Source organism: Procambarus clarkii, chromosome 40 (assembly GCF_040958095.1).
Source record: "Procambarus clarkii isolate CNS0578487 chromosome 40, FALCON_Pclarkii_2.0, whole genome shotgun sequence".
NCBI classification, from domain to species: Eukaryota; Metazoa; Arthropoda; class Malacostraca; order Decapoda; family Cambaridae; genus Procambarus; species Procambarus clarkii.
The window spans coordinates 10,902,340-10,929,499 of NC_091189.1; the positions used below are offsets into that span (position 1 = coordinate 10,902,340).

The 27,160-nt window shown below is 48.3% G+C and overlaps 1 protein-coding gene across 2 annotated transcripts in view; it reads left to right on the top strand.

Annotated features, from left to right (window-relative positions):
* Nucleotides 1-27,160, top strand: part of LOC123752802 (spermatogenesis-associated protein 13) — a 294,193-nt gene that overhangs the window by 7,061 nt on the left and 259,972 nt on the right. The window contains exons 1-2 of one of the 2 annotated variants that reach the window (XM_069338674.1): nt 214-317; nt 19,460-23,506. In XM_069338674.1, coding sequence (XP_069194775.1) covers nt 19,770-23,506 — 3,737 coding nt within the window. In that variant the 5' untranslated portion in view covers nt 214-317; nt 19,460-19,769. Of the gene's footprint in view, nt 1-213; nt 318-19,459; nt 23,507-27,160 lie in introns of those variants that run through there. The other variant, XM_069338675.1, reaches the window with a different exon arrangement.

Sequence of the window (27,160 nt, forward strand, 5' to 3'; positions counted from 1 at the left end):
AAGTTCTTTCTATTGTCTCGGGTAATATGTGTGCGCGTGTGTGTGTGTGTGTGCGTACAAGCAAGCAAGTCAGCAAGCAAGCAAGCCAGCAAGCCTGGAGACCTGGTGGAGGTAGAGCGAGGGTGGTGGGTTAGACAGGGAGACGTCCGGGACGGAAGGCGTGGGTGGGGTGGGAGGGCAGACACACGGTGACGGTGTTAGTGGTGTCTCAGGGCTGCTGGGGTGATGAGCGCTGCGGCTACCGTCTACCGCAGCAGCAGCAGCAGCAGGAGTGCTGCGGCCGCCGCCCGCGCGCACACTCTCCCTTGTGCTGTGTTGTTAGTGCCAGTGACCTTATCGTTGGTTTATCATAGTGTGGAAAGATCGAAAAGATTGTCAACACGTTTTACCCAGAAAACTTTGAAAGTAATATATTGAGTTCAGTGAGGATTGTGATTGGTGAATCTGTGATAAATATTGGGTGGGAAAGAAGGTAATAATAATGTGGAGAGAGAGAGAGAGAGAGAGAGAGAGAGAGAGAGAGAGAGAGAGAGAGAGAGAGCTAACAAACAGTGCACTATATAGTGGTAGTTAAGGTATGAAGAGGGAAGACAGGAGCAGCTTCCGTAGCTCCCTACAGACTCGTTACCAAACGTACGTGTGTGTGTGCACTGACGTAGTTGTGCTTGCGGGTTTTGAGCTCTGGCTCTTTGGTCCCGCCTCTTTGTGTGTGTGTGTGTGTGTGTGTGTGTGTGTGTGTGTGTGTGTGTGTGTGTGTGTGTGTGTGTGTGTGTGAGGAGCCCTGTCCAAGAGGGTGCTCAAGGGATGTTGCAACCATATCCGTCTGCACGTGGCGATGTTGGTGGTGGTGTGGTGATGGTGGTGGTGTGGTGGTGGTGGTGTGGTGGTGGTGGTGTGGTGATGGTGGTGGTAGTCGGCCACATCCGCCTACATCTGGTAGTGTGAAATTGAAATAAGTTAATTGAGGTATAAATACACACAAAGGTATGAGGTAGCTCAAGCTTTTCTCACCCCGTTCAGTACAACGTGTTCATATATACGCAAATCACAAACACTCGACACATTCCTGTACATTCCGGTTGATAAACATCTACATTTCCTCCTTGGCACATGTACACAGATGCTGTGATAGTTGTCGACCACAGCCACCCACACCTGGTGACATCTGGTAGGATGATAGTTGTCGACCACAGCCACCCACACCTGGTGACATCTGGTAGGATGATAGTTGTCGACCACAGCCACCCACACCTGGTGACATCTGGTAGTGTGGTGGTAGTTAAATAAAGACCATTTTGCCACAATATTTGCGTCAGGTAGTGTCAGGTCACAAGATATTCTGGTGACCCAGCGGAAATGGATAGAAAATATTTGTTTTTGTTAAATGTAATATTCAAATGTTTTCAAAATGTGGGGATGCATTACTGTATCATCGTAAGAATGGTGACGTGTTGCTCGGAGACGCACCTAATTGATGTACCGATGTACATCAATATGGACGTGATGTAACGAGGCGACTTGAGCGAGTGTGTGATGTAGGGTGGCACTCATGGGGACAGGCGTGCCACAGTGGTGGTGGTGGTGGTGGGTGGGGGATGGCACTGTGGTGGTGCCAGTGTGTGTCATGTTACCACATAGCTGCATGTATATATATATACATAAATGCCTGCGCGTTGTTGATTTGATCATGTAGTTTATATCCCTCGTGGTCTCTTCCTTCTTTGCTGCCTTCCTGCGACTTTCTCTTCCGTCTTTAGTGCTTTGTGCTCTTCACAAGTAATGTGCATTGAGTTACAACACCTTGAAATTGAAATTGAAATAATTTTATTGAAGTAAAATACACACAAAGAGATGAGGTAGCTCAAGCTATTCTCACCCCGTTCAGTACAACGTGTTAATACATACATAGACACACATCACAAGCAATAAACGTATTACCGAACATTCTGAGAGATAAGCATATACATTTCCTCCTTTACACAAGTAGTACAACACATGACACAGGGCACATCCGGGCAGGACGCCTCGCTCACACCAGTACACCCGCCGGACACAACACCCCACCTTCATGCTGGGGGCTCTGTAGGCAGCTGTTCCATGCTCAGTCGCCTAACCCAGTTAACCTAACCAATCTAGACGCGTCATAAATTACCCTAATCTTTAGTATCATAATCTAATGCTAAGGATGTAATGGTTATCTTGAGATCTTCTTGAGGTTATCTTGAGACGATTTCGGGGTTTAGTGTCCCCGCGGCCCGGTCCTCGACCAGGCCTCCGTTTTGTTACACATCCCCAGGAAGCAGCCAGCCCGTAGCAGCTGTCTGAACTCCCAGGTACCTATTTACTGCTAGGTGAACAGGAGCATCAGGGCGAAAGAAACTCTGCCCAGTTGTTTCCGCCTCCACCGGGGATCGAACCCGGAATCTCAGGACTACGAATGCCGAGCGCTGTCCACTCAGCCGTCAGATCCCTGCCGGTGGCGGTACGATCGGTAGTAGCATCGGCCACTACGATCACCGATTGTTGACCGTAGATCACTTCCATTGTCTCTGAAGGGCGTGCAATAGTCTGTTTTTGTTTTAAACTGAATATTGGACTTATTGTGTATGCACGCTGGATTGTTGTTTCAAGCGTAGTGAAGACATTTCTTAGTGTGGGTTTGGTCGGGTATAAATAGGATCTGCCTCGTTCTTCTGTACAGCTGTCCCTCGTATGAAGAGTGTGGTTGAGTTCATTTATTATGCATCCCATACCCATCCTGTGAGCGATAGTCAACACCATAGTCATCCTGTGAGTGGTAGTGGACCCCTTAGCCATCCTGTGAGTGGTAGTGGACCCCTTAGCCATCCTGTGAGTGGTAGTGGGTACAGGTTACAGAGACACATAATGGGCCGAACCCAAAAATTCATTTAGCTAAGCAAGTTAGTCTCGATAAGTTAGATAGTTTAGCCTGTGTACCTACCGTCTTTAACACCACATAATGGGCTCTTGAACTTCAGAGTTCATTTAGCTAAATAAGTCGCATGTGGGGTGAGTTGCATTCGAAGGAACACTTGTATTAAGATAGCGGTTGTATTTTTAAACGCTGTATTTTAGTGGTGGGGGGGGTATTGTATTTCGTATAGAAGGCTGAGTCGAGTTTCAGGACGTGTTTGACCTCTTTCCATCTTCTTCCACCTCTTGTGTTTGATTCTTCTTCTTTTTCTCTCCTGTGCCCATCTTCTTTCTTATTGTTCTGCGTTCCTTTTTTCCATCTTCCTCTGCTTGTGGTTTCTGCTTTCGCTTTTTTCCCCTTTACTCCACCCCCTACCTTCTTATGAACTCTGCTTGTCAGATGTCTGCTTGTGCAGACATTTGTCTTGGGTTTCCGTCTCTGGTGTGTCTTCTCTCAAGATGACAGACGTATTAGTTGAGGGGACAGGTTGCACCTTGTTAGGCAGAATGTCATGCCTGTTAGACAGCATGTCGTGCTTGTTAGGCAGCATGCCATGCTTGTTGTCATGCTGCTTGTTAGGCAGCATTTTCAAGACTGTCACTAGATAAATTCCCTCAACGAATCTGTTGTAGATGAACATTATTTAATGATAGTGACTTCTTGAGAGACTTGATGCCGCCTTGTCTAGGCATAACACCTTTGAGGCAGGGCTCAAGAGCTTGATCTCGCTCCATATACACAGAGTTAGGTAAGCCATAATTCAGCCGACACTGACCTATATTGGATCACACGTCCTACACCACCTTAGCCAGAATAAATATTAGTGGGAGGGTGTCGACTGCTCTTCACACGGCCTATGTGTGAAGAGATTCATGCCCCTCGAGCTCTGAGTAAACACAGACTGTGTCAGTGGCCGCGCAGGAACAAGAAGTCTTAAGTATATTTGGCTCAGTTATATCACAAGAACTGCCAATTGAGCCACGATGAGCTCGTCGTGGTTCAGTCGGTAGTGGGTGTGCCTGGGGACTCTAGGGGTGCGGGTTTGATGCGTTGTACAGCTTCAGTATTTAATCTTGACTACACTAGAATTCTAGTGCCGGAAGAGGGCGGGCCAATGGTGTATGTGTGTTGTATATTGGTGTTGAGTTCATAGGAGGACACTGAAGTGGGAGTTCTGTGTTGTAATTGTGGTGATTCCAACTTTGGGGGGGTCAGTTCCTGAGCATAATTTGTGACTGTAGCCTGTTCGACTCCCGCCCGCGGGGTGGGGTAAAGGGTGCATAATAAATAACCTAAACTACCTCCTCCCTTCCGATCACACTTGATTCTCACGGTCATGTCTGGTGCTGCGCCCCTCACGGCGCTGTCATGCCGCAGCCCGCCCTCCTAAGGTGCCCCAACGTCAAGATACTGTCGTGCTAAAGTGCTCTTTATCCTAACCTACCTGAGGACCCAAAACAGAAAACGGGACAGTACGTCAATTTGGGAGCGAGCCGCTACCGTTTTCTAGGACGACAGAGTGTGGCCCTTAGGTAGAGTATACGTCAAAATGCGACGTTCTACGAGGGTGACGGGTTGCATGCCCGAGGGTGACGGGCATGCAACCCGTCATGCAATGCCTACATTGCCAGCGGTGCTTAGGGTCCTAAAGCCCTCCTGCTCCACTCGTTGTTGTTAAAGATTCGCTATCTGGAACAAAGAGTTGCAAGCAGCACGGGCTATGGTGAGCCCGTAGTGCTCCACTCCTTCCTCCAAAAGGCAGTAGAAAGTGGACACCGTTTGAGACAAAGTGTAATTCGTTATTCTGTTTTTATTTTGTAATGCTGCCAGTGTTGCCAAGCACGTATTGTGATGCTGCCAGTGTTGTCAAGCACGTATTGTGGTGCTGCCAGTGTTGCCAAGCACGTATTGTGATGCTGCCAGTGTTGTCAAGCACGTATTGTGGTGCTGCCAGTGTTGTCAAGCACGTATTGTGGTGCTGCCAGTGTTGCCAAGCACGTATTGTGATGCTGCCAGTGTTGTCAAGCACGTATTGTGGTGCTGCCAGTGTTGTCAAGCACGTATTGTGGTGCTGCCAGTGTTGTCAAGCACGTATTGTGATGCTGCCAGTGTTGTCAAGCACGTATTGTGATGCTGCCAGTGTTGTCAAGCACGTATTGTGGTGCTGCCAGTGTTGTCAAGCACGTATTGTGATGCTGCCAGTGTTGTCAAGCACGTATTGTGATGCTGCCAGTGTTGTCAAGCACGTATTGTGATGCTGCCAGTGTTGTCAAGCACGTATTGTGATGCTGCCAGTGTTGTCAAGCACGTATTGTGATGCTGCCAGTGTTGCCAAGCAAGTATTGTGATGCTGCCAGTGTTGTCAAGCAAGTATTGTGGTGCTGCCAGTGTTGCCAAGCACGTATTGTGATGCTGCCAGTGTTGCCAAGCACGTATTGTGATGCTGCCAGTGTTGCCAAGCACGTATTGTGGTGCTGCCAGTGTTGCCAAGCAAGTATTGTGATGCTGCCAGTGTTGCCAAGCACGTATTGTGATGCTGCCAGTGTTGCCAAGCACGTATTGTGATGCTGCCAGTGTTGCCAAGCAAGTATTGTGATGCTGCCAGTGTTGTCAAGCAAATATTGTGATGCTGCCAGTGTTGTCAAGCAAGTATTGTGGTGCTGCCAGTGTTGTCAAGCAAGTATTGTGGTGCTGCCAGTGTTGCCAAGCACGTATTGTAATGCTGCCAGTGTTGTCAAGCAAGTATTGTGGTGCTGCCAGTGTTGTCAAGCAAGTATTGTGGTGCTGCCAGTGTTGTCAAGCAAGTATTGTGATGCTGCCAGTGTTGTCAAGCAAGTATTGTGATGCTGCCAGTGTTGTCAAGCAAGTATTGTGGTGCTGCCAGTGTTGTCAAGCAAGTATTGTGGTGCTGCCAGTGTTGTCAAGCAAGTATTGTGGTGCTGCCAGTGTTGTCAAGCAAGTATTGGAATGCTGCCAGTGTTGCCAACAAGTATTGCCATCGTTCATCTGCCATATTTTGCCCGTAATAAACATTACACTATTTTTCGCGGTGTCATAATCTCCTTGGGAATATAGGTTGTAGCTAATTGTTCGCGATGGGTTGTAAGTTGTACTTCAGATGTAACTTAATGATTTGACAGCCTGTCAATTATGTTCTTGTAAAGGTGGGGGGGGGGGAGGGAGGAGGAAAGAACAACAACAAATTGTGTGTAATTATTTTGATTACATAATAAGAGACACTTTTTTTTATTTTGATGTAATGAGGTGCTGGGTGTAGCGTGGGGGGGGGGGGATGGGGAGGGAGGGGGGAGGGGGGGAAGTATTAGTGGTGACCTCCAGTTTCCTGTTGGGGAGCGGGGGGAGGGGGGGGGGAGGGGTCAGCCCCTCCCTCTACCCTCCTCCCCTCTTGTTGCTTGGTACACTCCCTCCTGCTTGATATGCTCCCCCTCCCTCACCTCAGAGAGGGGAGGGAATGGATGGAATGAACCTCTGCATGGGTCACGCCCTCGCCTCCCTCTCTCCCTCTTTCCCTCCCTCTCTCTCCCTCTTCTCTCCCACTCTCCCTCCGACCATTGCTCACGAGAGGAGGGGGGGGGGCGAGGGGAGGACACGTGGGCGTGTGTGTTCTGGCAAATAAATTAACGTCATTGGTGGTGTTGGCGACCATTCATCCAGGATAACACCCGTGAGGCTTCAGGCTGGTGATGATGGTCGTATTATTCATCTTCTGTAATGTTGGTTTTTACCTTGAACAGCTTAGTGGTGCTATTAGTGTTGAATCAACCAGTGTTCCATTATATATATATATATATATATATATATATATATATAATGTATATAATAATATTAATTGAAATAAACAAAATATATGTAAAATAAGAAAATAACGAAAAATCACTCTGCCTATTAGGCAAGTCGGGTCTTGCACACTAGGCCAAGTAATGCATTCTGGCTATCAGGTACATCATGTATATTAGAGAGGCGACTATGGATGAACAGGGGAATGGGCGATAGATCACACACCACCGGAAGTTAGGGGTTATCACACTGCCACAAGTTATCACGATAACATTTACAGTGTGGTGCGTGACCCTGGTAGCATAGGCTACTAGGAAAATTAATGCCACCTTGGTACTCCACTTCGGAAATGACTGTGGGAGGATTTCAGCGTTACTCATGATTACAGCGGTTGCAAGGAACTGTCGGAGGGGTGGGGGGGAAGCGTGCACTTAACTAGTGTGCTTGCTGGGGGAGGGGGTTGAGCTTCGGCTGTTTGTCCCTGCCTCTTAACTGTTAACCAACTGGTGTTCAAGTTCCTGGAGATATTAGGGGTCTTCCATATTTACTTCTGATATTGTGTGTGTTTGGAGCTGCTTCTGCCACTTCGCTTCTTAGTGTATTCCATTTGTTAAGTACTGTATTCTGACTATGAAATATATATTCTGTGTTAATGTCTGTGGCTTATTTGGGTACTCGGTTTCCATCGGTTTCCCTCAGTGGGAGTACCACCCATACTAAGTAAACTTTCTTCACCCTATCAGTGATCAGAAATCGTTATGTGGTAATCATATCTCACCTAACTCTTCTGTCTTCCAGCGACGTGAGGCAAATACTGGCGTGATTCCTGTAGCCTTTCCTCGTAACTCATACCCCTTAGTTCTGAAACTAGTCTAGTGGCATACATCTAATATTTATTAACTTGATGTCCAAACCACACACCAGAAAATGAAGAAACGACGACGTTTCGGACCGTCCTGGACCGTCCATTTCGGACCACGCTGGAGCCGCATACTCCAGCGTGGATTAGTCTAACATATGTACAAGGTTCTGAATGATTCTTTCTAAAAATTTCCAAAGGCAGTTCTTATGTTCCCACTTAACATAGGCTCCGGGAGAATATACTATTCATGTGGGCTTCAGGAGAAAGGTTCGGTGTGATATCGACCCTCCAAATCTTTTTTTCAACATTTAATTCCAGATTTGTTAACCCATTTGGTACCTTTTTTGTCTAGCTTCCTGCTCCCTACACCTATTTCATTAATTTTCACTTACTTAAGCTAAATTCAAGTAGCAACTCGTTCGTTGCTGCTTGAATTTAACATTCAAGTAGCAACGAACATTTATTAAATTTGTCCAGGTCATCTTGCTATCTTCCTCTGTCTTAATCCTCCTCATAATTTTTGAATCATCAGCAAACATTGAGAGGAATGAGTCTATACTCTCTGGGAGATCATTTATATATATGTGAGAAACAGGATAGATCCAAGAACCGAGCCCTGTTGGACACCCCTGGTGATAACACGCCACTGAGGTCTCCTCCCTCACTGTGAGGTCCCCTCCCTCACTGTGAGGTCCCCTCCCTCACTGTGAGGTCCCCTCCCTCACTGTGAGGTCCCCTCCCTCACTGTGAGGTCCCCTCCCTCACTGTGAGGTCCCCTCCCTCACTGTGAGGTCCCCTCCCTCACTGTGAGGTCTCCTCCCTCACTGTGAGGTCTCCTCCCTCACTGTGAGGTCCCCTCCCTCACTGTGAGGTCTCCTCCCTCACTGTGAGGTCTCCTCCCTCACTGTGAGGTCCCCTCCCTCACTGTGAGGTCTCCTCCCTCACTGTGAGGTCCCCTCCCTCACAATAATTCCCTGTCGTCTGTTACTTGGATATTCCCTTATCCACTGGAAGACCTTCCCTGTCACTCCTGCCTGCCTGCTTCCACAACTTACGCATATGTCTCTTACGGGGTACTGTATCAAAGGTGTTCTGCAATCCCAAAATATGCAGTCTGCCCTTCCTCCTCTTTCTTGTCTAATTTTTATCGCACTGTCATAGAATGCCATTAAACCGGTGAGGCAAGATTTTTGTACCATCCCAGACTCCATATTGGAGGGGTGTTACAAGGTCCCAACCCTCCAGATGGGCTGTTAGCGTTTTTCTCACAATCTTCATCACCTTGCTTGGTATGTGTGTTAGGTACACTAGCCTGTAGTTTAGTAGTAAGAAAAACGTCTACTACGGGCTCACCATAGCCCGTGCTACTTGGAATTTTTTGTTCCAGGGAGCGAATCTTAAACAACAACTGTATTTTAGTGCCTCCTGTCAGTCTCCCTGCTTGTAAATTGGGACTACGGGAGCTGTTTTCCATTTTAGTATCCATGGTGAGATTCTGGCTGGTGCAAGAGTCTTAATCGCATCCAATTCCAGCAGAAGTTTTCTTACCTCATCTTTGGTAATGTCAAATTCCTATTTGTACTGATTAGTTTAACGCCTCCTCTCTCAGTTCAGGCAATTGTCGATGTTATATTTTGAAGACCTGGATTGTTTTGTTGAATCCTTCACACACATCACCTTGTCATTCTCAGTGAGTATGTTCTCCTGTCTCAGTGTCATCACCTGTTCCTTCACTGTTGTTTTTCTCCCGACGTAGATGTGAAGCAGTTTAGGTTGACTCTTTGCTTTATTCGTTATGTTGTTTTAATACTGCTTCTGTGCTTCTCTTCTCACACCTGGCTCTCTGGCATCTCACACCTGGCCCACTGGCATCTCACACCTGGCCCTCTGGCATCTCACACTTGGCTCTCTGGCATCTCACACCTGGCTCTCTGGCATCTCACACCTGGCTCTCTGGCATCTCACACCTGGCCCACTGGCATCTCACACCTGGCCCTCTGGCATCTCACACCTGGCTCTCTGGCATCTCACACCTGGCTCTCTGGCATCTCACACCTGGCTCTCTGGCATCTCACACCTGGCTCTCTGGCATCTCACACCTGGCTCTCTGGCATCTCACACCTGGCTCTCTGGTATCTCACACCTGGCTCTCTGGCATCTCACACCTGGCTCTCTGGAATCTCACACCTGGCCCTCTGGCATCTCACACCTGGCCCACTGGCATCTCACACCTGGCTCTCTGGCATCTCACACCTGGCCCTCTGGCATCTCACACCTGGCCCTCTGGCATCTCACACCTGGCTCTCTGGCATCTCACACCTGGCTCTCTGGCATCTCACACCTGGTCCTCTGGCATCTCACACCTGGCTCCCTGGCATCCCACACCTGGCCCTCTGGCATCTTACACCTGGCTCCCTGGCATCTCACACCTGGCCCACTGGCATCTCACACCTGGCCCTCTGGCATCTCACACCTGGCTCTCTGGCATCTCACACCTGGCCCTGTAACCCTTTCCACCACCGCCCGCCGCATGGGTATGCGGTGCATAATAAACAAAAATGAAATGACTTCTCTGGTGTTGTTAGTCCTGTAGTGTCTCCTCCATGGTATCGTGCTGCGTTGCTTCTCTACATCTCCGAATAAACTGTCTGTCCCCCTCCCTTGTAATTCAGTCGTTTTCTTTTCGGGTAAAAACGCTGGTAAGGTCAGGTTAGGTCTGGTCTGGAGCCAGATTCACGAAGCAGTTACGCAAAGTACTTACGAACGTGTACATCTTTCCTCAATCTTTGACAGCTTTGGTTACATTTATTAAACAGTTTACAACCATGGAAACTTCCCAATCAACTGATGTTATTGCTATAAACAGCTTCCTGGTGCTTCGGAGCTCATTAACTGATTAATAATTGTAAACAAAGCCGCCAAAGATTGAGAAAAGATGTTCAAGTTCGTAAGTACTTGCGTAACTGCTTTGTGAATCTGGCCCCAGGTCTCTAGGGCTACGGGCGAGGGACGTACGTGTCCAGGCCCCCCCCCCCCCTCAAGACCGCGACCATCCGGGTGAAAACGTTCAGACGCGACATCCAGCACTTTGCTCTCCGCCACCAGTCACTGTGGGTTATATTTTCTTGAACTGGCGTTCCCGTAAGACTCTTATTAGGTTGTATTTTCTTAACGGCATCTTCTCTCACTCTTGCCACTTTTTCTTTCTGCCACTAAGCTTTTTCTCAGTTTGCTTTATTTGTTTTCTTATTTCCTTTTTTTTGTATTTGTCAGAGTAACTTTTATGGCGACGAGGATAAGGAACTGACTGTTGAAAATTTAAATCCAATATGAATATTTATATATTTAAAGTCACTTTATCCTTTCCTTTTGTCGTCTTAGACGAGTTGAAAAGGATATCATTGGCTTGAGTATTTACCCAGGGCACTTATTATGGGGCCTTGGAGAGCAGGATGGACATGGAGCCACTCTGGAGGACGCTTTTGGGAGTGGGTCTTTCTGCGTCTGGGGGTGGTATCCCTTGTCTGCTGCGTCTAAGGGCAATTTCTTTAGCCTATTGAATACCGTTCGCCCGTTTAACTCCTCTGTTAGGTTCCCCGTTTGAGTTATTCAAGCGGGGAAGAATAACGGTGCAGGCGATGAGTCACAATAACGTGGCTGAAGTATGTTGACCAGACCACACACTAGAAATTGAAGGGACGACGACGTTTCGGTCCGTCCTGGACCATTCTCAAGTCGATTGTGATGGGGAGGTAGGGACAGGCATTAAATAGGCAAGAGAGAGCTGAGGAGGAAAGTCAGGTGTAGGGGTGGTAGTAATGAGAACTGCAGCAGGCCTATTGGCCCATACGAGGCAGCTCCTATTATAACCACCGAAGGAGATAGTAATAGGAATAAGAAGAGGATAGCAAGGGAGCGTAGGAGAAGACAATGAACAGAAAAAGGGAGAAGAGAGAAAGAAAGGGAAAGAGAAAGAAAGAAATAAATGGAAGGGGGAAAGCTTATGTTAAGTCACGTTTGTTAGAAAGATTAGAGCATTTGAGTATATACTGTGAAAGGGAAGAGTCCACAGCAACAAAGCCAGGACTCAAGTTCATGTTGGGTACATTGTTAATAAGAGCCGATTCTACAAGACGGCGTCTGTGTAGAGTAGAGGCAGGAAAGATTATTTTGGAGGAAGACCAATCAATGGGATGATTAGAATCCCTCACATGGCAGAAGAGAGCATTGTTAGTGTCTGCAGACATAACACTTCTCTTGTGTTCTTTAAGTCTGTCATTCAGTGTACGGCCAGTTTCGCCAAAGTATTGGAGAGGACAAGAGGAACAGGAAATAGAGTAGACACCAGCAGTATTAGAAGCAGGAGGAGCAGTGTGAACTAGATTGCTACGAAGTGTGTTAGTTTGTCGAAAGGTGAGCTTTATGTCAAGAGGACGAAAGGTATTGGTAAAAGTTTTGAGTTCAGATATGAAGGGAAGGCATAGTACAGTGCTACTAGTGTTGGAAGCAGGTTTAGGATGAAAGAAATTTCGTTTAGCTTGAGAGTGGGCACAGTTGATGAAATGTAAAGGGTAACCAAGGCGAGAGAATGATTTGTAGATAAAGGCAATTTCAGAATCAAAAACTGAGGGTCGCTGATGCGTAGAGCGCGGAGGAAGAGAGAGACGAGGACACTTTTCTTAACAGAAAGAGGATGGTAGGAAAAGAAGTGAATGTACATGCCACTATGCATGGGTTTACGGTAGACAGAGAAAGAGAACCCAGACACAGAGCTGTGAACATGAACATCAAGAAAAGGAAGGAGGGAATTAGATTCCCACTCAACTTTGAAATGGATAGAAGGAGCCAGATTGTTAAGAGAGGCGAGGAAAGGCTGGAAAAGATTAAGGTCATGAGGCCATAAAGCAAAAATGTCATCAACATAGCGAAGCTAGAGAGAGGGACGAGTATCAATAGAAGGAAGAAGAACAGTTTCGAAGTATTCCATGTAGAAATTAGCAAGAACAGGGGAGAGAGGGGAACCCATAGCGACGCCGAAAGTTTGAGTGTAATATTTACCGTTGAAAGAGAAAGAGTTAGATTCAACACAGAGTCTAATGAGATCGAGGAAAACGTCAGTGGGAAGTGGGAGAGGAAGGAGGCCCTCTGACGCCTTCTGTCTGAGGAAAGAGAGAACGTCATCGAGCGGAACTGAAGAATAACGGTGTTCTAATGAGAACGTGATAAACACCTCAAAAGGATACCTGATCAACCAGGCTGTGTTTCAGCCTGATTTATTTAGTAGTCTTGATTACAGTAGTCGATTGTTGGCAGTGTCGCAGACGTTGAGACAGAGCTTGGAGCAGAGCAGAGAGCTGCGTGAGGCCGGAATCGCGGAGCTCAATGCGAGAGTGTGTGGCGGCTCGATGGGGAATGGTGAGTGTCTAAACTCGATGGGGGAGCGAGAGCATTGTAGCTCGATGCGGTCGTAGTCTGTGTCGAAGCTGTAGTGTCTTGGGGGTCGATTAGAACTGTACACGCCGACTGCTACATTCTTGAGGTTGAAGAGACGTGGTAAATCCTAAGCGTCTGTTCTGAAGTTCACCGAATCACTGAGGAAATTGTACTGTCGGTTATTCGCATATCGCTTGCTTATATTTGGTGGATGGAAAGAATGTTGCCTGTAATTAGGGAAAGGATTTGAGTAGTCATAATTAGTGCTAATTAGTTTGTCATTAAGGTAATGAGAGACTGGAGCGAGTATAAGGTTTACTCGCTACAAGGGGGTTGATCAGGCGGGAGGATGGGGGGGGGGTGAGGGGGGGAGTGGAGGAGGTGTGGGGGGAGGACTGTGGAGGTGAAGGAAGGGTGGACGCCATATATATTAGGCTCCTCCGGCACGGATCGTGTCGGGAGACATCTCCCGTCACGCAGGGTGCAGTCGCGCCTCCACAGATCTCCAGTATCAGCTCTTGATACTGGTAATGGCTCAAAAGGGCCTCCACTTACGGGCTATTCATGCCCGTGCCACCTCTTGGGTGGCTTAATCTTCATCTTCATCAATCATCACGGATCGTGCGAATAGCCTACGGTTAGCGTTTCCCAGAATCTTGTACATGTCGCTACAACGAGCTGGGTTTTTACCTGGTCTGGCCTTGGAGCCCGGGTCCTTGTACCTGGCCTCGGGCCCCTGTGTCCTCCTCACTTGCTCTACAGTTGGCCCCGGCTTTAGGGTCCTCGCCCTGCTCTGGGTTCAGGGTCCTCACCCGGCTCTGGGTTCAGGGTCGTCACCCTGCCTGGGGCTCAGGGACCTCACCTGACCCCCGGAGCACTGGGACAGGAAACACCTGCAGGGAATTAGTAGTCTGGGCCAAGTTGACTCACAGTTCTCAACGCTTAAAATTCCTTCATGGATTTGTTTTCCTCAGAAACAGATGAAGCCAAGCCCCTCTGATCGCTGAGGTAGTCTTCACGTACCTCCAACGCCGTCTTTGTCTCTAGGCGTGTGTTAGAAACGCTTTCTTGGATGTCTAGCTAATTAGTTGTAGATATATCAGGAGAGGGAGAAGGCACCAAGTCACTACGACTATATAGCACTTTGAAGGGAGTCAGGATAAGGATTTAGGATGGGACGGGGGGGGGAATGATTCCCAACCACATGGACAGTCGGGGATTGAACGGCGACCTGTATGAAGCAAGACCGTCGCTCTACCGTCCAGCCAAGTGGTTGGAAATTATTTGTAGTAATAGTATTGAGATTTTGTGAACGTGAACAATCCAGCAGGGTTTTGTTCCTATTGAGGATGAGGGAACGGAAGGGGGAGGGGAGGGGTTGTACATGCTGCTCTGGCGGTATGTTTGCTGCAACCCGTCCTCAGACCAAGTCCATTCCATCCAGCGGTTGACCCCAAAGACGCATTCATCAATTTTAACTTGCTGTTCATTCAAAATAGCAATTTTCTCAAATATACATTAATATTGTTATGTATTAGCATACGTGCATATTTAGGCATTGATTAGGTTTAGGTTCTTTTGGCGATTATTTGTATTTGTAGTTCGTGAGTGAAGCGTTTACAGCGTTGTGGTTCGAACACAAGTCGTCAGTGAAGCACTTGTTCCGGAAGTGTTCGGACGTCATCAGTTGTGAGTCGTGTGTAAACTGTTTTTCGTTCATAAACAGCTGGGGTTTAGCGGGTGCATGGAATGGACTTTGGCCTTCGTTTATGAGGACGGACTGGGATGAGAGTGAACGTAGCCCTCTCGGGTTCGAATCCCAGGCGGGACATAAATGGATGAGCGCGTTTCCAATCACCTAAGGCCGCTGTTCTCCTAGCAGTAAATAGGTACCAGGACTTGGCGTGTTGTTGCATCTATGAGAGGGGGGGGGGGTCAGTAATTCGACCTTGGGGGGGGGACCCTCGATATAAGCTTGTCATGTATATATACACTGGCTTCCTGTCTCCCGACACAATTAATTATTATTATTATTATTATTATTATTATTATTATTATTATTATTATTATTAGTAGTAGTAGTAGTAGTAGTAGTAGTAGTATTTCATTCACCTGTACTCTAGGAGACTCGAACCGTGAACCCCCACGCGTTGTTGCGGCCCACACGTGCGGGGTCCGGGGTTCGAGTCTCCTAGAGTTCAGATGAATGAAATGTTTATTTCCACGGAAGTGTGGATAACTATTATTATTATTATTATTATTAGAATTATTATTTTTAAAATGATTTAGATTTGAATGCTACCTGAATTTACCTGATGGCCATTATCTGTCTAGTGGCCACGATAGGGACAGAAAGCCAACGGATTGCCAAAGGTTCCCCCACCCCCCTTTTTCTTAAAAAAAAATCTAATTGGATTTTGACCTGCAGTAAAGTCTTAGGTTTTAGGGGTTCAGCGGGTAGGCGGTTCCACGAGTTTACAACCCTTTGGGTGTAAAAGAGACTGTTGACCAAACCACGCAGCCCGTCCTCCAAACAAAGATCCAAAAGTGATTCCATGCACCCGCCAAACCCCCTGTTTATGAATGAAAAGCGGTTTACACACGACTCACAACTGCTGACGTTCGAACATATCCGGAACAAGTGTTTCACTGACGAATTTTGTTCGAATCACAACGCTATAAATGCTTCACCCACGTACTACAAATACAAATAATCGCCAACAGAACCTAAACACCTAACCTTACCTATGCCTATATATGCACAATATGCCAATATATTATAATATTAATTTATACTTGAGAAAATTCCCGTTTTGAATGAACAGCATATTAAAATTTATGAAGGCGTCTGTGGGGTCGACCGCTGGATGTAATGGACTTGAGTCGAGGACGGGTTGTACATTTGACCTCTTACAGAAGTGTCTGGATTAATGCCATCCAATTTGTTCAATGTTTTAAGTGTGAACGAGACCCGCCTTGACGTGTCTGTGTGTCCAGCGTTGTCAGTCCCAATAAATTAGTATGTCACATATGCACTTATTTAATAAGTCAATATTGACTTAAAGAAAGTGCGAGAACGGGTTGCAGTCCCGCGGCCCCTCACGCTCGCCTGGTGAGAATGTCGGCCAGTTCTGGACTGATTGTTGTGGGGGGCTCCCGTGGCCACCTTCCCCGGGGCAGTGCTCCCATCACCACTGTGCTGCGGAAGGTATTGATTGATTGGTGAAGATTAAGCCACCTCAAAAGGTGGCACGGGCATGAATAGCCCGTAAGTGGTGGGCCCTTTTGAGCCATTACCAGTATCAAGAGCTGATACTGGAGATCTGTGGAGGTGCGACTACACCCTGCGTGACGGGAGATGTCTCCTCCGTGTGTGGAAGGTACTCTTCCACCGGCACTATAAAGGGAGTAAGGGAGGTACTCCCCCCCCTCCCCCCATTCGTCCATTGTCAGCGGCGCTGTGATTGGTGCCCTCCCTCGGGCGCTGGATGTGGTCATGTAGAAAGTAAACTGCAATAAGTTTAATTAAGGTAGTTTTTTGTCATTATAGAGTTGGGTCCCAGAACCTTGTTATAGAAGTGAGCGACTGGACCGGGCGACATGGTTGTGTATACAACCCGTTCGCTAGTATAGTGCATCACAATTTGACGTATAATTTCCCTAAAGACAAAAGCTGATGCACTCAAAATGGCAGCGGCTCCCGAAATTGATGTGATGCCCCGTTTTCTGTTCGTGGATCCTAGGGTATGTTAGGTTCGGGCAATTTAGTACAACAATTTAGTGACGTTGGGAACGCTCGGGAGAACAGGCTGGTGTGCGCAGCCCATTCTCCTAAGATTTCCCAACGTCATGTTGTTTAAGATTCGCTATCTGGAACAAAAAGTTCCAGGTAGCACGGGCTATGGTGAGCCCGTAGAAGAAAGGGCTTTCCCAACGTCAAGAAAACGGTCAATTTAAAGTATCCTCTCCTAACCTACCAGAGGACCCAAAACAGAAAACGGGACAGTGCGTCACTTTCGCGAGCCGCTTCCATTTTCTAGTTCGGCAATTTTGTAGCCTTATGTAACGCATACGATCGAAATGCGACGTTCTTTGTGTGAGGACAGCTTGGAGTACGAGTGTGGCGGTCACACGGTACATGGAGCATTGTATGCTAATTCACGCGGTTTTATACCACGTTCTAAGAGGTTGTTCTTCCTCCTCATTGTGTGCTGTCCTGCGGCTCTCTCATCTCCTGGCCTCACTCTCATCACTTTACACTTTACATGGATTGAATGGATGAAAGTGGCTCCCAGAGCGGGCGGTCAACAAGTGCGATGCACTGAAAGAAGTCGTGGAAGCCACCTCCATCCACAACTTCAAGGAAGGACTTGTCAAAGAATATCGAACGCCACGATAATTAAATGACAGCCCATGAGGTTAGCAGGCGGGCGGCCACCTCACTGCCCGCCTCCGTAGTCACTTTTAGGCGAGCACTCCAATTCTTCGACCACACTTAGAGAACGGATGAAGCTCACGACTTCAGGGGAAACTAAATCATTTGTTGATTCGTCATTTATAATAATGATTCATTTCATTATTTATAATGATATAATAATAATAATAACAATGAATATTGCTATTCATCAGTGTACATTGTTAATGAAGGTAATACGTGATTTTTGCTAATTTGTCTTTTTAACTTAATAACAGTAGTTTTTGTGGTAAAAATAGTGCACGTAATAGGTGGAGAAGGAGACTAATAATAGTCGAAGCCATAACACAGTAATATTGGCAGCAACAGACGCACGTGTGCGCTGTCAGTGGTACAGCGGCAGTAGTGTGGTTGCCGGGCGTGGGGTGAGGTGCGTCGTGACGGCTCCTGACGGGGGGGGGGGGGGGGGGGAGGTTCAGGTGGACCTATGAAACTCACTGCCTTCTGCCACATGTTGTGTTACGGGGCTCACCATAGCCCGTGCTACATGGACACTTCGTTCTGAGTAGCTAAATCTGAAACAACAACAACAACAACAACTGCCACATGTTTTAATACATCAGGTTCTGAGTCCTAGTATTGTGTGGTGGTGAGTTTTTTCTTTGTGCATAAGGTGAAGGAAAGTGGTTACACGCACACGCGCGCACACACACACACACACACACACACAAACAGGAATTGATAAAATCGACAGGGAAGACTTCCTGAGACCTGGAATTTCAAGAACAAGAGGTCATAGATTTAAACTAGCTAAACACAGATGCCGAAGAAATATAAGAAAATTCACCTTCGCAAATAGAGTGGTAGACGGTTGGAACAAGTTAAGTGAGAAGGTGGTGGAGGCCAAGACCGTCAGTAGTTTCAAAGCGTTATATGACAAAGAGTGCTGGGAAGACGGGACACCACGAGCGTAGCTCTCATCCTGTAACTACACTTAGGTAATTACACCCCTCGTAGCCTGGGCCTAGCGTAAGGGGCCTTGTAGCCTGGTGGATAGCGCGCAGGACTCGTAATTCTGTGGCGCGGGTTCAATTCCCGCACGAGGCAGAAACAAATGGGCAAAGTTTCTTTCACCCTAAGTGCCCCTGTTACCTAGCAGTAAATAGGTACCTGGGAGTTAGTCAGCTGTCACAGGCTGCTTCCTGGGGTGTGTGTGTGTGTGGGGTGTGGAAAAAAAAAATAGTAGTTAGTAAACAGTTGATTGACAGTTGAGAGGCGGGCCGAAAGAGCAAAGCTCAACCCCCGCAAAAACACAACACAACTAGTAAACACACACACACACACACACACACACACACACACACACACACACACACACACGTAGTTTCACAGTCTATGACACTGGAAGACAGAAGAGTAAGAGGAGACATGATCACTGCCAACAAAATTCTCAGAGGAATTGACAGGGTAGATAAGGATAAACTGTTTAACACGGGTAGTACGTGAACAAGGGGACACAGGTGGAAACTGAGTACCCAAATGAGCCACAGAGACGTCAGAAAGAACTTTTTCAGGGTCAGAGTAGTTAACAGGTGGAATGCATTAGGCAGTGATGTGGTGGAGGCTGACTCCATACACACTTTCAAATGTAGATATGATAGAGCCCAGTAGGCTCAGGAATCTGTACACCAGCTGATTGACAGTTGAGAGACGGGACCAAAGAGCCAGAGCTCAACCCCCAGCAAGCACAACTAGGTGAGCACACACACACACACACACCTAGTCAATCAAGGTTACATTCCAGATGAAATAAACATTCAGTATTGACATATACAAGGTATTACTAACAAAACAAAATCCGCGAACATTGCAAACGTTATGTAGTCTAAAAAAATCTGAATTATTTAATTAACTTGTGTTTAGTTGTATTTTAAAATGATTATATTAATATGTTCTAGAGTTACAATTAACGTGATAAAATTTTCTTTTTACTCTTTGTCTGAAAATATAATTTTAGAACTCAATAAAGGTTTTCTTGTGCGAGTGAATATCTGAGAATTTTATATACAATAGTGAACGGAAATGACTTCTCGCGCCAAAAAAAAATGGATTAGATATATAACATCCTGTGACTCATTGAACATATTGGAAATTTGAACAGTTACTGCATCCGAGGTGCTCGTTGAACACCCAGGCCTCTTATGAGTTACACAGTGGCAGCCCTTGGGAACCTAGAGCGGGTATAGCGTATGGAACAGTGTTAGTTATATTACTATTTTAAGAAAGTAAAAGTACTTTTATGATATTGTAATTGAGCTCGAGAGTTCATGGTACTTATATCTGAACGGAAGAGTAATGGATTCGGTGTGACAGTGTGTGGAACAGTGAGGGCAGTGTGTGGGAAAGTGAAAGAACATTCGGAATTTCTTGTAGGACTCGCTGGGACAGATGTGTATAAGAGCGGAACGGCGTTGAGAGCATGGCACAAGTGCAGGTCGATGGTTAGAGGGGCGCTTGTAAGTTACCTGGTGCTGGTGGGCCGCTACCTCCAGGCGGTGCTTCTGAGTCGCTACCTCCAGGAGGTGCTGGAGAGCCGCTACCGCCAGGGGGTGCTGGTGAGAGCAGCGGTGCTGAGGCTGGCCATGACCTGTCTCCTTGTCCTCGGTCACGTCGACGACAGCACCCACACTCCTCACTTGCTCCTCCAGGATCCCGACGACGATGCCCTCCATCTCTCTGCGGAGAATATGGGAGAACAAGAATCCGGGGAACGCCCGGAGAAAGAGCAAGTGGATAGCCAACTGGATCTACAAGAAACTGAGGACTTGGACCGGCGGGACATGGGCCACCTCTTGGACCTGAAGAACACGTGGGACTTACTGGGCCAAAAGGATATGATGGGCTTCACGGACCCACAGGACACGGAGAACCTGGACCAGCTGGATAGGAAGAACCTGGAACAAGAAGAGAAGAAGGATCTTCCGGACAAGCAGAATACGGGGAGTGTCCTGGACCCACAAAGAGACGACCTAAACCAGAAATATGCAGGAAATTTATTGGAGCGGCAAGATGTAGAGAATATCCTGGATCCTCAGGACATGGAGGTCCTCCTGGACCTGCAGGGCGCAAGTAACCAGCAGGAAAAACTGACGAATAATCTAGATCGGCAGAGTTTTGAGGACACGTATCTGGAGCAAAAGTATTCTAAGGACCATCTGGACCAACAAGACCTGGATGGCTTATGTCTGGACGATAGTCATTTCGAAACGCAACAGAAAACGGAGACAGCCGCCGGCGACACTGGATTCCTGATGGAAGATATGGAAGAAGCCATTGGAGAGGAGGAGGAGGAGGAGGAGGAGGAGGAGGAAGAGGAAGAGGAGAGTTACAGAACTGCCAATGAAAATTGGACAGGGAGTAATAGTTTTATTGAGGAAGATGACAGCGTGGAAGAGCAGTCTGAGGATGGTGCCGATTACGATGAGGAGGGTGCAAGTGTGAGCATGTATGGTGATAGTGGTGAAAGTGATCTGTCAGAAGCCGGAGTTGCTGAACTAGAGTTTGACTGGCAAGAAGACTTTCCCGAAAATCAACAATTAAGCAGCGACACAGAGAGTACCGAAACACGTTCAGAGGCACCTACCATAGAATTCGATAGCTGTCATAGAGAATGGGAAAGTGACAGAAAACGGAACGTGTTCCAGGTAGGTGGGAAGGGGGAACTAGAGTGTGACGAGGAAGGTGGGAATGGATACCTGGACGTCAGTGACTTTGAAGACGATGCTTTTCAGAGCACATTTGATGAACCAATATTGGGCGCTAATATACCAGATACAGAGGATGCTGTAGATAAGGAAGCGCCTCACACCCATGAAGGCATAACTAATGAAGATAGAGATGTTAAAATAAGCGATTCAAATGATGGAAAAAAACACCAGTCTGAAGAAGGCTTTGATACCATAATGAGAAAGAATGGTGATAATACTGATAGCCAGAAGGAAAGTGAAAGAGGAACTGGTATTAACACAGAGAAGGCAAGATTAAATAAGGAAATATGTAGTATGACTTTCAAAATGAGTGAACCACAGATGGTTCCAGCCATGAAGTGGGTTCGGGACGTTCCCCATCCTCTTCCAGGCCCCAGATGTACCTGTAAGACTCCTGGAACACCTCCCTGGAAGCTGGCTCGTCCCCCTTCGCTCACTGAGGCTCTACCAAAGATTCCCGGGTCAGTTGATGAGCTTCCAGATTCTTTTTCTGGAATATTTGAATCTTTTTCTGGGTTTTCCGAGTCAGTCATGGAGTTACTTGATTCTGTTGCCGGATTACCTAAGGATGTTACTGAGTTGTCAGAGTGTGTTAGTGGGATACCCGGGTCTGTTGCTACACTCCCGGGGTCTGCTGTGTTACCAGAGACTTCCGCAGCGTTACACGTTAATGCGCTACCTGATCCAGCCTGTCAGCCACCCGAGGCTCCAGCAGTTGCTCTCGCCGCCACAACCAGACCCGCCTCGGTCCATCAGGAGATGATGACAGTGAAGTTTAGCTGGCTTCGAAGTGCTACCTTCATCTCCGAAGCGAGCTCGAAACGGGAAAGAGAGACTGTTGATTGTAAAGAGGTTTCACGTCGAGATTACAAGGCAAGTAGTCATCTTCACGAGGCGAGAGATAGTTTTCGTGGTAGAGGAGACCCCAAGGAGACAGCGACCCAAAAGGATAAATTGTTTTCTACCAACCAACGTGCAGCAGTGATTAGACCAAACGCTAAGGACTTGAAAGAAAAGCGACGGAGGATATTCAGATCATGGAGCTTCTTTGGTGCGAAAACATCCAATGACGACTTGATTCAGTCACCATGTACGTGTCCTTCCGCTCCTTCGTCGTCTGTTGGCTCCTCGTCTTCGTCCATCTCCCCAGTGTGCACTTCTGCCACTTTAGCTACTATCACCACTCCTAGCCGCTGGACCCGCGTTCTCGACGAGAAAAGGAGGAATTTCCAGTCTTGTATCTTCCCGGACGCCTATTCTTCTCCTCTGGTCAGAGATAAATTATCCGCCAGGGTAAACTCTGAGCCAGATGTGACACCCAGAAAGTATACAACCAAGAGCACCGAGCACACCTCTACCAGAGGTACAAAGCACATCTCCATCACTCCTCGAAGAGAGACTAAACCCTTCCGTGATAAACGCAGGTCCGTTGCGTCGTGCATCTTCCCTGACACGGTTAACGAAGACTTCACACCTTACATCCTGGCCGACGCCGGACCCACCGGAGAGACCACGTCGCGGCTGTCGGCTGAAACTTCAGGATCGTCGAGAACATCTGATTTAAAATTTAGGAAGTTCTCCTCGAATGGGAATATACAAGAATGGCGGGAGAATGCGGTTGGGGAGTCTCGTAAAGTCCAGCTGGAGTGTACGTCATCCGAGTCACAGATTACAAGTTTAGAATCACAGTTGATGAAATGTGAACTACGGGCTGTGGGATTGGGACCACGAATTAGAAAGCCTGTATCCCGTAGGGCGAGGCCTAAATCTTTAATCATAGTCACCGAGTCCCAAATGGGGAAGAGTGAAGCGAACGTGGGAGGCCCCAAAGGAGCACAGACAATGCCCAAGCCGCTCATCAGCTCCGCGAAGGCTACGACTCTCAGAAGAGACCCAAAAGTGTCCCTTTGTCAGCATCCGAAAATTAGTGGCGAATCCAGGACTCGAAGTCAAGGTCGCCTCTCCTTCAGGGACCCCTTGGAAGACTATGGCTACCCGCTCCACTCCGTTAACCGCGGTCAGAGCGAGTCGTCTCTCAATAAGCGGCACACAACGTCGTTCAGTGTGGACCCCGTGGGGCTCCGGACCCCGGGGTCTGCTCTCAGACGCCGCCGCAAGAATACCCGCTCCTGGGCATACGGAGCCGCGACGGTGACGGGGCGCTCCAGGGGTAGTGAGCGAGTGCTCCTGACGGAAGAGAGGCCGCCGGGGTCAGGGAGTCGGGCCTCGGGTTCCCTCAGGCCCCGCTGCCTCTTCACCAGCAAGGCGTCGCCGCAGACCACCAACGCCTCACACACGTGAGTAACTCCATACGGATTAATGTTGTTACATTTCTCTCTTATTCCAGATTTCAGTTTATTCTGCATTTCTCCAGTTTCGATAAGTTTGGGCTCTTATTACTTCCTCTTATATAATATCGTAGAAAGGAGTAGTGTTCCAGGTAGGAACTCCACAACATCCATGTGCAGGGGTTGTGGAGTAGTGGAGGGTGCCTCCACAACCCGTGTGTGGAAGCTGCCTCCATGCCACGGGTCATGGAGGCGGACTGCATATATGAATTAACATTATAAATGACCTCAACACAAGGGTTGGCGAAGCAGTACATCAGTCGGAAAGACAAAATGTGTTTTTTTCACTTACCAGATTTATTTCAACACATCTTTCAGGTATCATCGGAGGCCGTCACTGTCTGTAAGTTAATCAACGATAATAATCACTGGTTGGTTCGCTCAATTCACTGGTCACTTACACAGGCTTGGCTAACAATGTATCATCGTACTTTGTCTCTAATGCTTCCGATATTGTGTAAAGATGTGGGGGTGGCTGATGTCTAGTTCACGGTGTAGCCTGAACCAGGCTGGGCCCCAGGCTTGGCCCCAGGCTTGGCCCCAGGCTTGGCCCCAGGCTTGGCCCCAGGCTGGGCCCCAGGCTTGGCCCCAGGCGGCCCCAGGCTTGGCCCCAGACTGGGCCCCAGACTGGGCCCCAGACTTGGGGGAGTAGAACTCCCAGAACTGGGTATAGTCTGACACAACGTCCTCAGTACGACGTGTTGCTCACAACTGTCGTATTCTTTCTGCCAGACATATTGTTGCTGCTCGTGTATATTATGCTCATCCATATGGGTGTATGTATGTCTTGGGGAGCGGGGGAGGGGGAGGTATAAATGTAGTGGTGTATTTCCCATTAGAGATAATTAACAAACACACCATACTAGTCAAAGTTAGTGTTAGTTTTTGTACTGCTTGGGAATTAACCTTATTGATTTTGGGGGGTTTTGATATTTAGGAGCAGGTGGTGGGGTTGTGGCGAGGCTAGGCGGAGTGGCCAGAGGCTGCGCTCACGAACACAGCAGCTAAATTAACATATAATCATGAGGAGACTGACCTAGATCTATGTACCCTCTCCCCTTTTCATCTCCATGGCCCAAACTGTATTGCTCCAAACGTCTGGTGTTGTAGAGGAGACAATACACACACCAGCCAGAGAGTATCAGTATCTTAAATTTATGACTGGTTGTGATCAGACGTCTTGCCCAGGCAGAAGACAACGGCTTACTGACAGTGTGACGTAGTAAGTGCCAGGATCAGGTTGTGTTAACGTTACCTGCGGCGGGTGACATCATAACCTGTGGCGGGTGACACCGTTACCTGTGGCGGGTGACACCGTTACCTGTGGCAGGTGACATCGTTAGCTGTGGCGGGTGACACCGTTACCTGTGGCGGGTGACATCGTTAGCTGTGACGGGTGACATCGTTACCTGTGGCGGGTGACTGCAAGTAGCCAATCTCCCAATACTGGACACTATCTGTAACCTCCGCGAGCAGGTTACACATGGAAACACTACATGTGTTTTTTCATCAAGGGGCTACACAACATGAAACCCTTTACTCCTGTGTGTTTAGAGAGGTAATTGAAGCTGTACAACTACTTTATCCACTCTCTCATGTACATGATAACCTCCTCAGAATGCATGCAAAATGGCTGATAATGACTACTCCCTTATGCCAACCCTTCCTTGGAGAAGAGGATCTAAATACAGCATATATCTAGCCAACTCTCGACACAACATCTGTAACCTTTTATGTTATCTGAAGCAGGCGTATGAATGCAGATATATGTACTTAAGTATGTTAATAAATAATATAATGAAAAGATACGTCTCGCAGCTGGGCGCCTGTCCGCGAGGTTGTGGGGTCGGACCGGGAGAGGTCGCGTTACGCCTGCGCCAGAGGTGTAGGCTGGGCGTTGTTAGGTGTAGGCTGGGCGTTGTTAGGTGTAGGCTGGGCGTTGTTAGGTGTAGGCTGGGCGTTGTTAGGTGTAGGCTGGGCGTTGTTAGGTGTAGGCTGGGCGTTGTTAGGTGTAGGCTGGGCGTTGTTAGGTGTAGGCTGGGCGTTGTTAGGTGTAGGCTGGGCGTTGTTAGGTGTAGGCTGGGCGTTGTTAGGTGTAGGCTGGGCGTTGTTAGGTGTAGGCTGGGCGTTGTTAGGTGTAGGCTGGGCGTTGTTAGGTGTAGGCTGGGCGTTGTTAGGTGTAGGCTGGGCGTTGTTAGGTGTAGGCTGGGCGTTGTTAGGTGTAGGCTGGGCGTTGTTAGGTGTAGGCTGGGCGTTGTTAGGCGTAGGCTGGGCGTTGTTAGGCGTAGGCTGGGCGTTGTTAGGTGTGGTAGGACGTCGTCAGAGGTGTAGGCTGGGCGTTGTTAGGTGTAGGCTGGGCGTTGTTAGGTGTAGGCTGGGCGTTGTTAGGTGTAGGCTGGGCGTTGTTAGGTGTAGGCTGGGCGTTGTTAGGTGTAGGCTGGGCGTTGTTAGGTGTAGGCTGGGCGTTGTTAGGCGTAGGCTGGGCGTTGTTAGGCGTAGGCTGGGCGTTGTTAGGTGTAGGCTGGGCGTTGTTAGGCGTAGGCTGGGCGTTGTTAGGTGTAGGCTGGGCGTTGTTAGGTGTAGGCTGGGCGTTGTTAGGTGTAGGCTGGGCGTTGTTAGGCGTAGGCTGGGCGTTGTTAGGTGTAGGCTGGGCGTTGTTAGGTGTAGGCTGGGCGTTGTTAGGCGTAGGCTGGGCGTTGTTAGGTGTAGGCTGGGCGTTGTTAGGTGTAGGCTGGGCGTTGTTAGGTGTAGGCTGGGCGTTGTTAGGCGTAGGCTGGGCGTTGTTAGGTGTGGTAGGACGTCGTCAGAGGTGTAGGCTGGGCGTTGTTAGGTGTAGGCTGGGCGTTGTTAGGTGTAGGCTGGGCGTTGTTAGGTGTAGGCTGGGCGTTGTTAGGTGTAGGCTGGGCGTTGTTAGGTGTAGGCTGGGCGTTGTTAGGTGTAGGCTGGGCGTTGTTAGGCGTAGGCTGGGCGTTGTTAGGTGTGGTAGGACGTCGTCAGAGGTGTAGGCTGGGCGTTGTTAGGTGTAGGCTGGGCGTTGTTAGGTGTAGGCTGGGCGTTGTTAGGTGTAGGCTGGGCGTTGTTAGGCGTAGGCTGGGCGTTGTTAGGTGTAGGCTGGGCGTTGTTAGGTGTAGGCTGGGCGTTGTTAGGTGTAGGCTGGGCGTTGTTAGGTGTGGTAGGACGTCGTCAGAGGTGTAGGCTGGGCGTTGTTAGGTGTGGTAGGACGTCGTCAGAGGTGTAGGCTGGGCGTTGTTAGGTGTGGTAGGACGTCGCCAGAGGTGTAGGCTGGGCGTTGTTAGGTGTGGTAGGACGTCGCCAGAGGTGTAGGCTGGGCGTTGTTAGGTGTGGTAGGACGTCGCCAGAGGTGTAGGCTGGGCGTTGTTAGGTGTAGGCTGGGCGTTGTTAGGTGTGGTAGGACGTCGTCAGAGGTGTAGGCTGGGCGTTGTTAGGTGAGGCAGGACGTCGTCAGAGGTGTAGGCTGGGCGTTGTTAGGTGTGGTAGGACGTCGCCAGAGGTGTAGGCTGGGCGTTGTTAGGTGTGGTAGGACGTCGCCAGAGGTGTAGGCTGGGCGTTGTTAGATGAGGCAGGACGTCGTCAGAGGTGTAG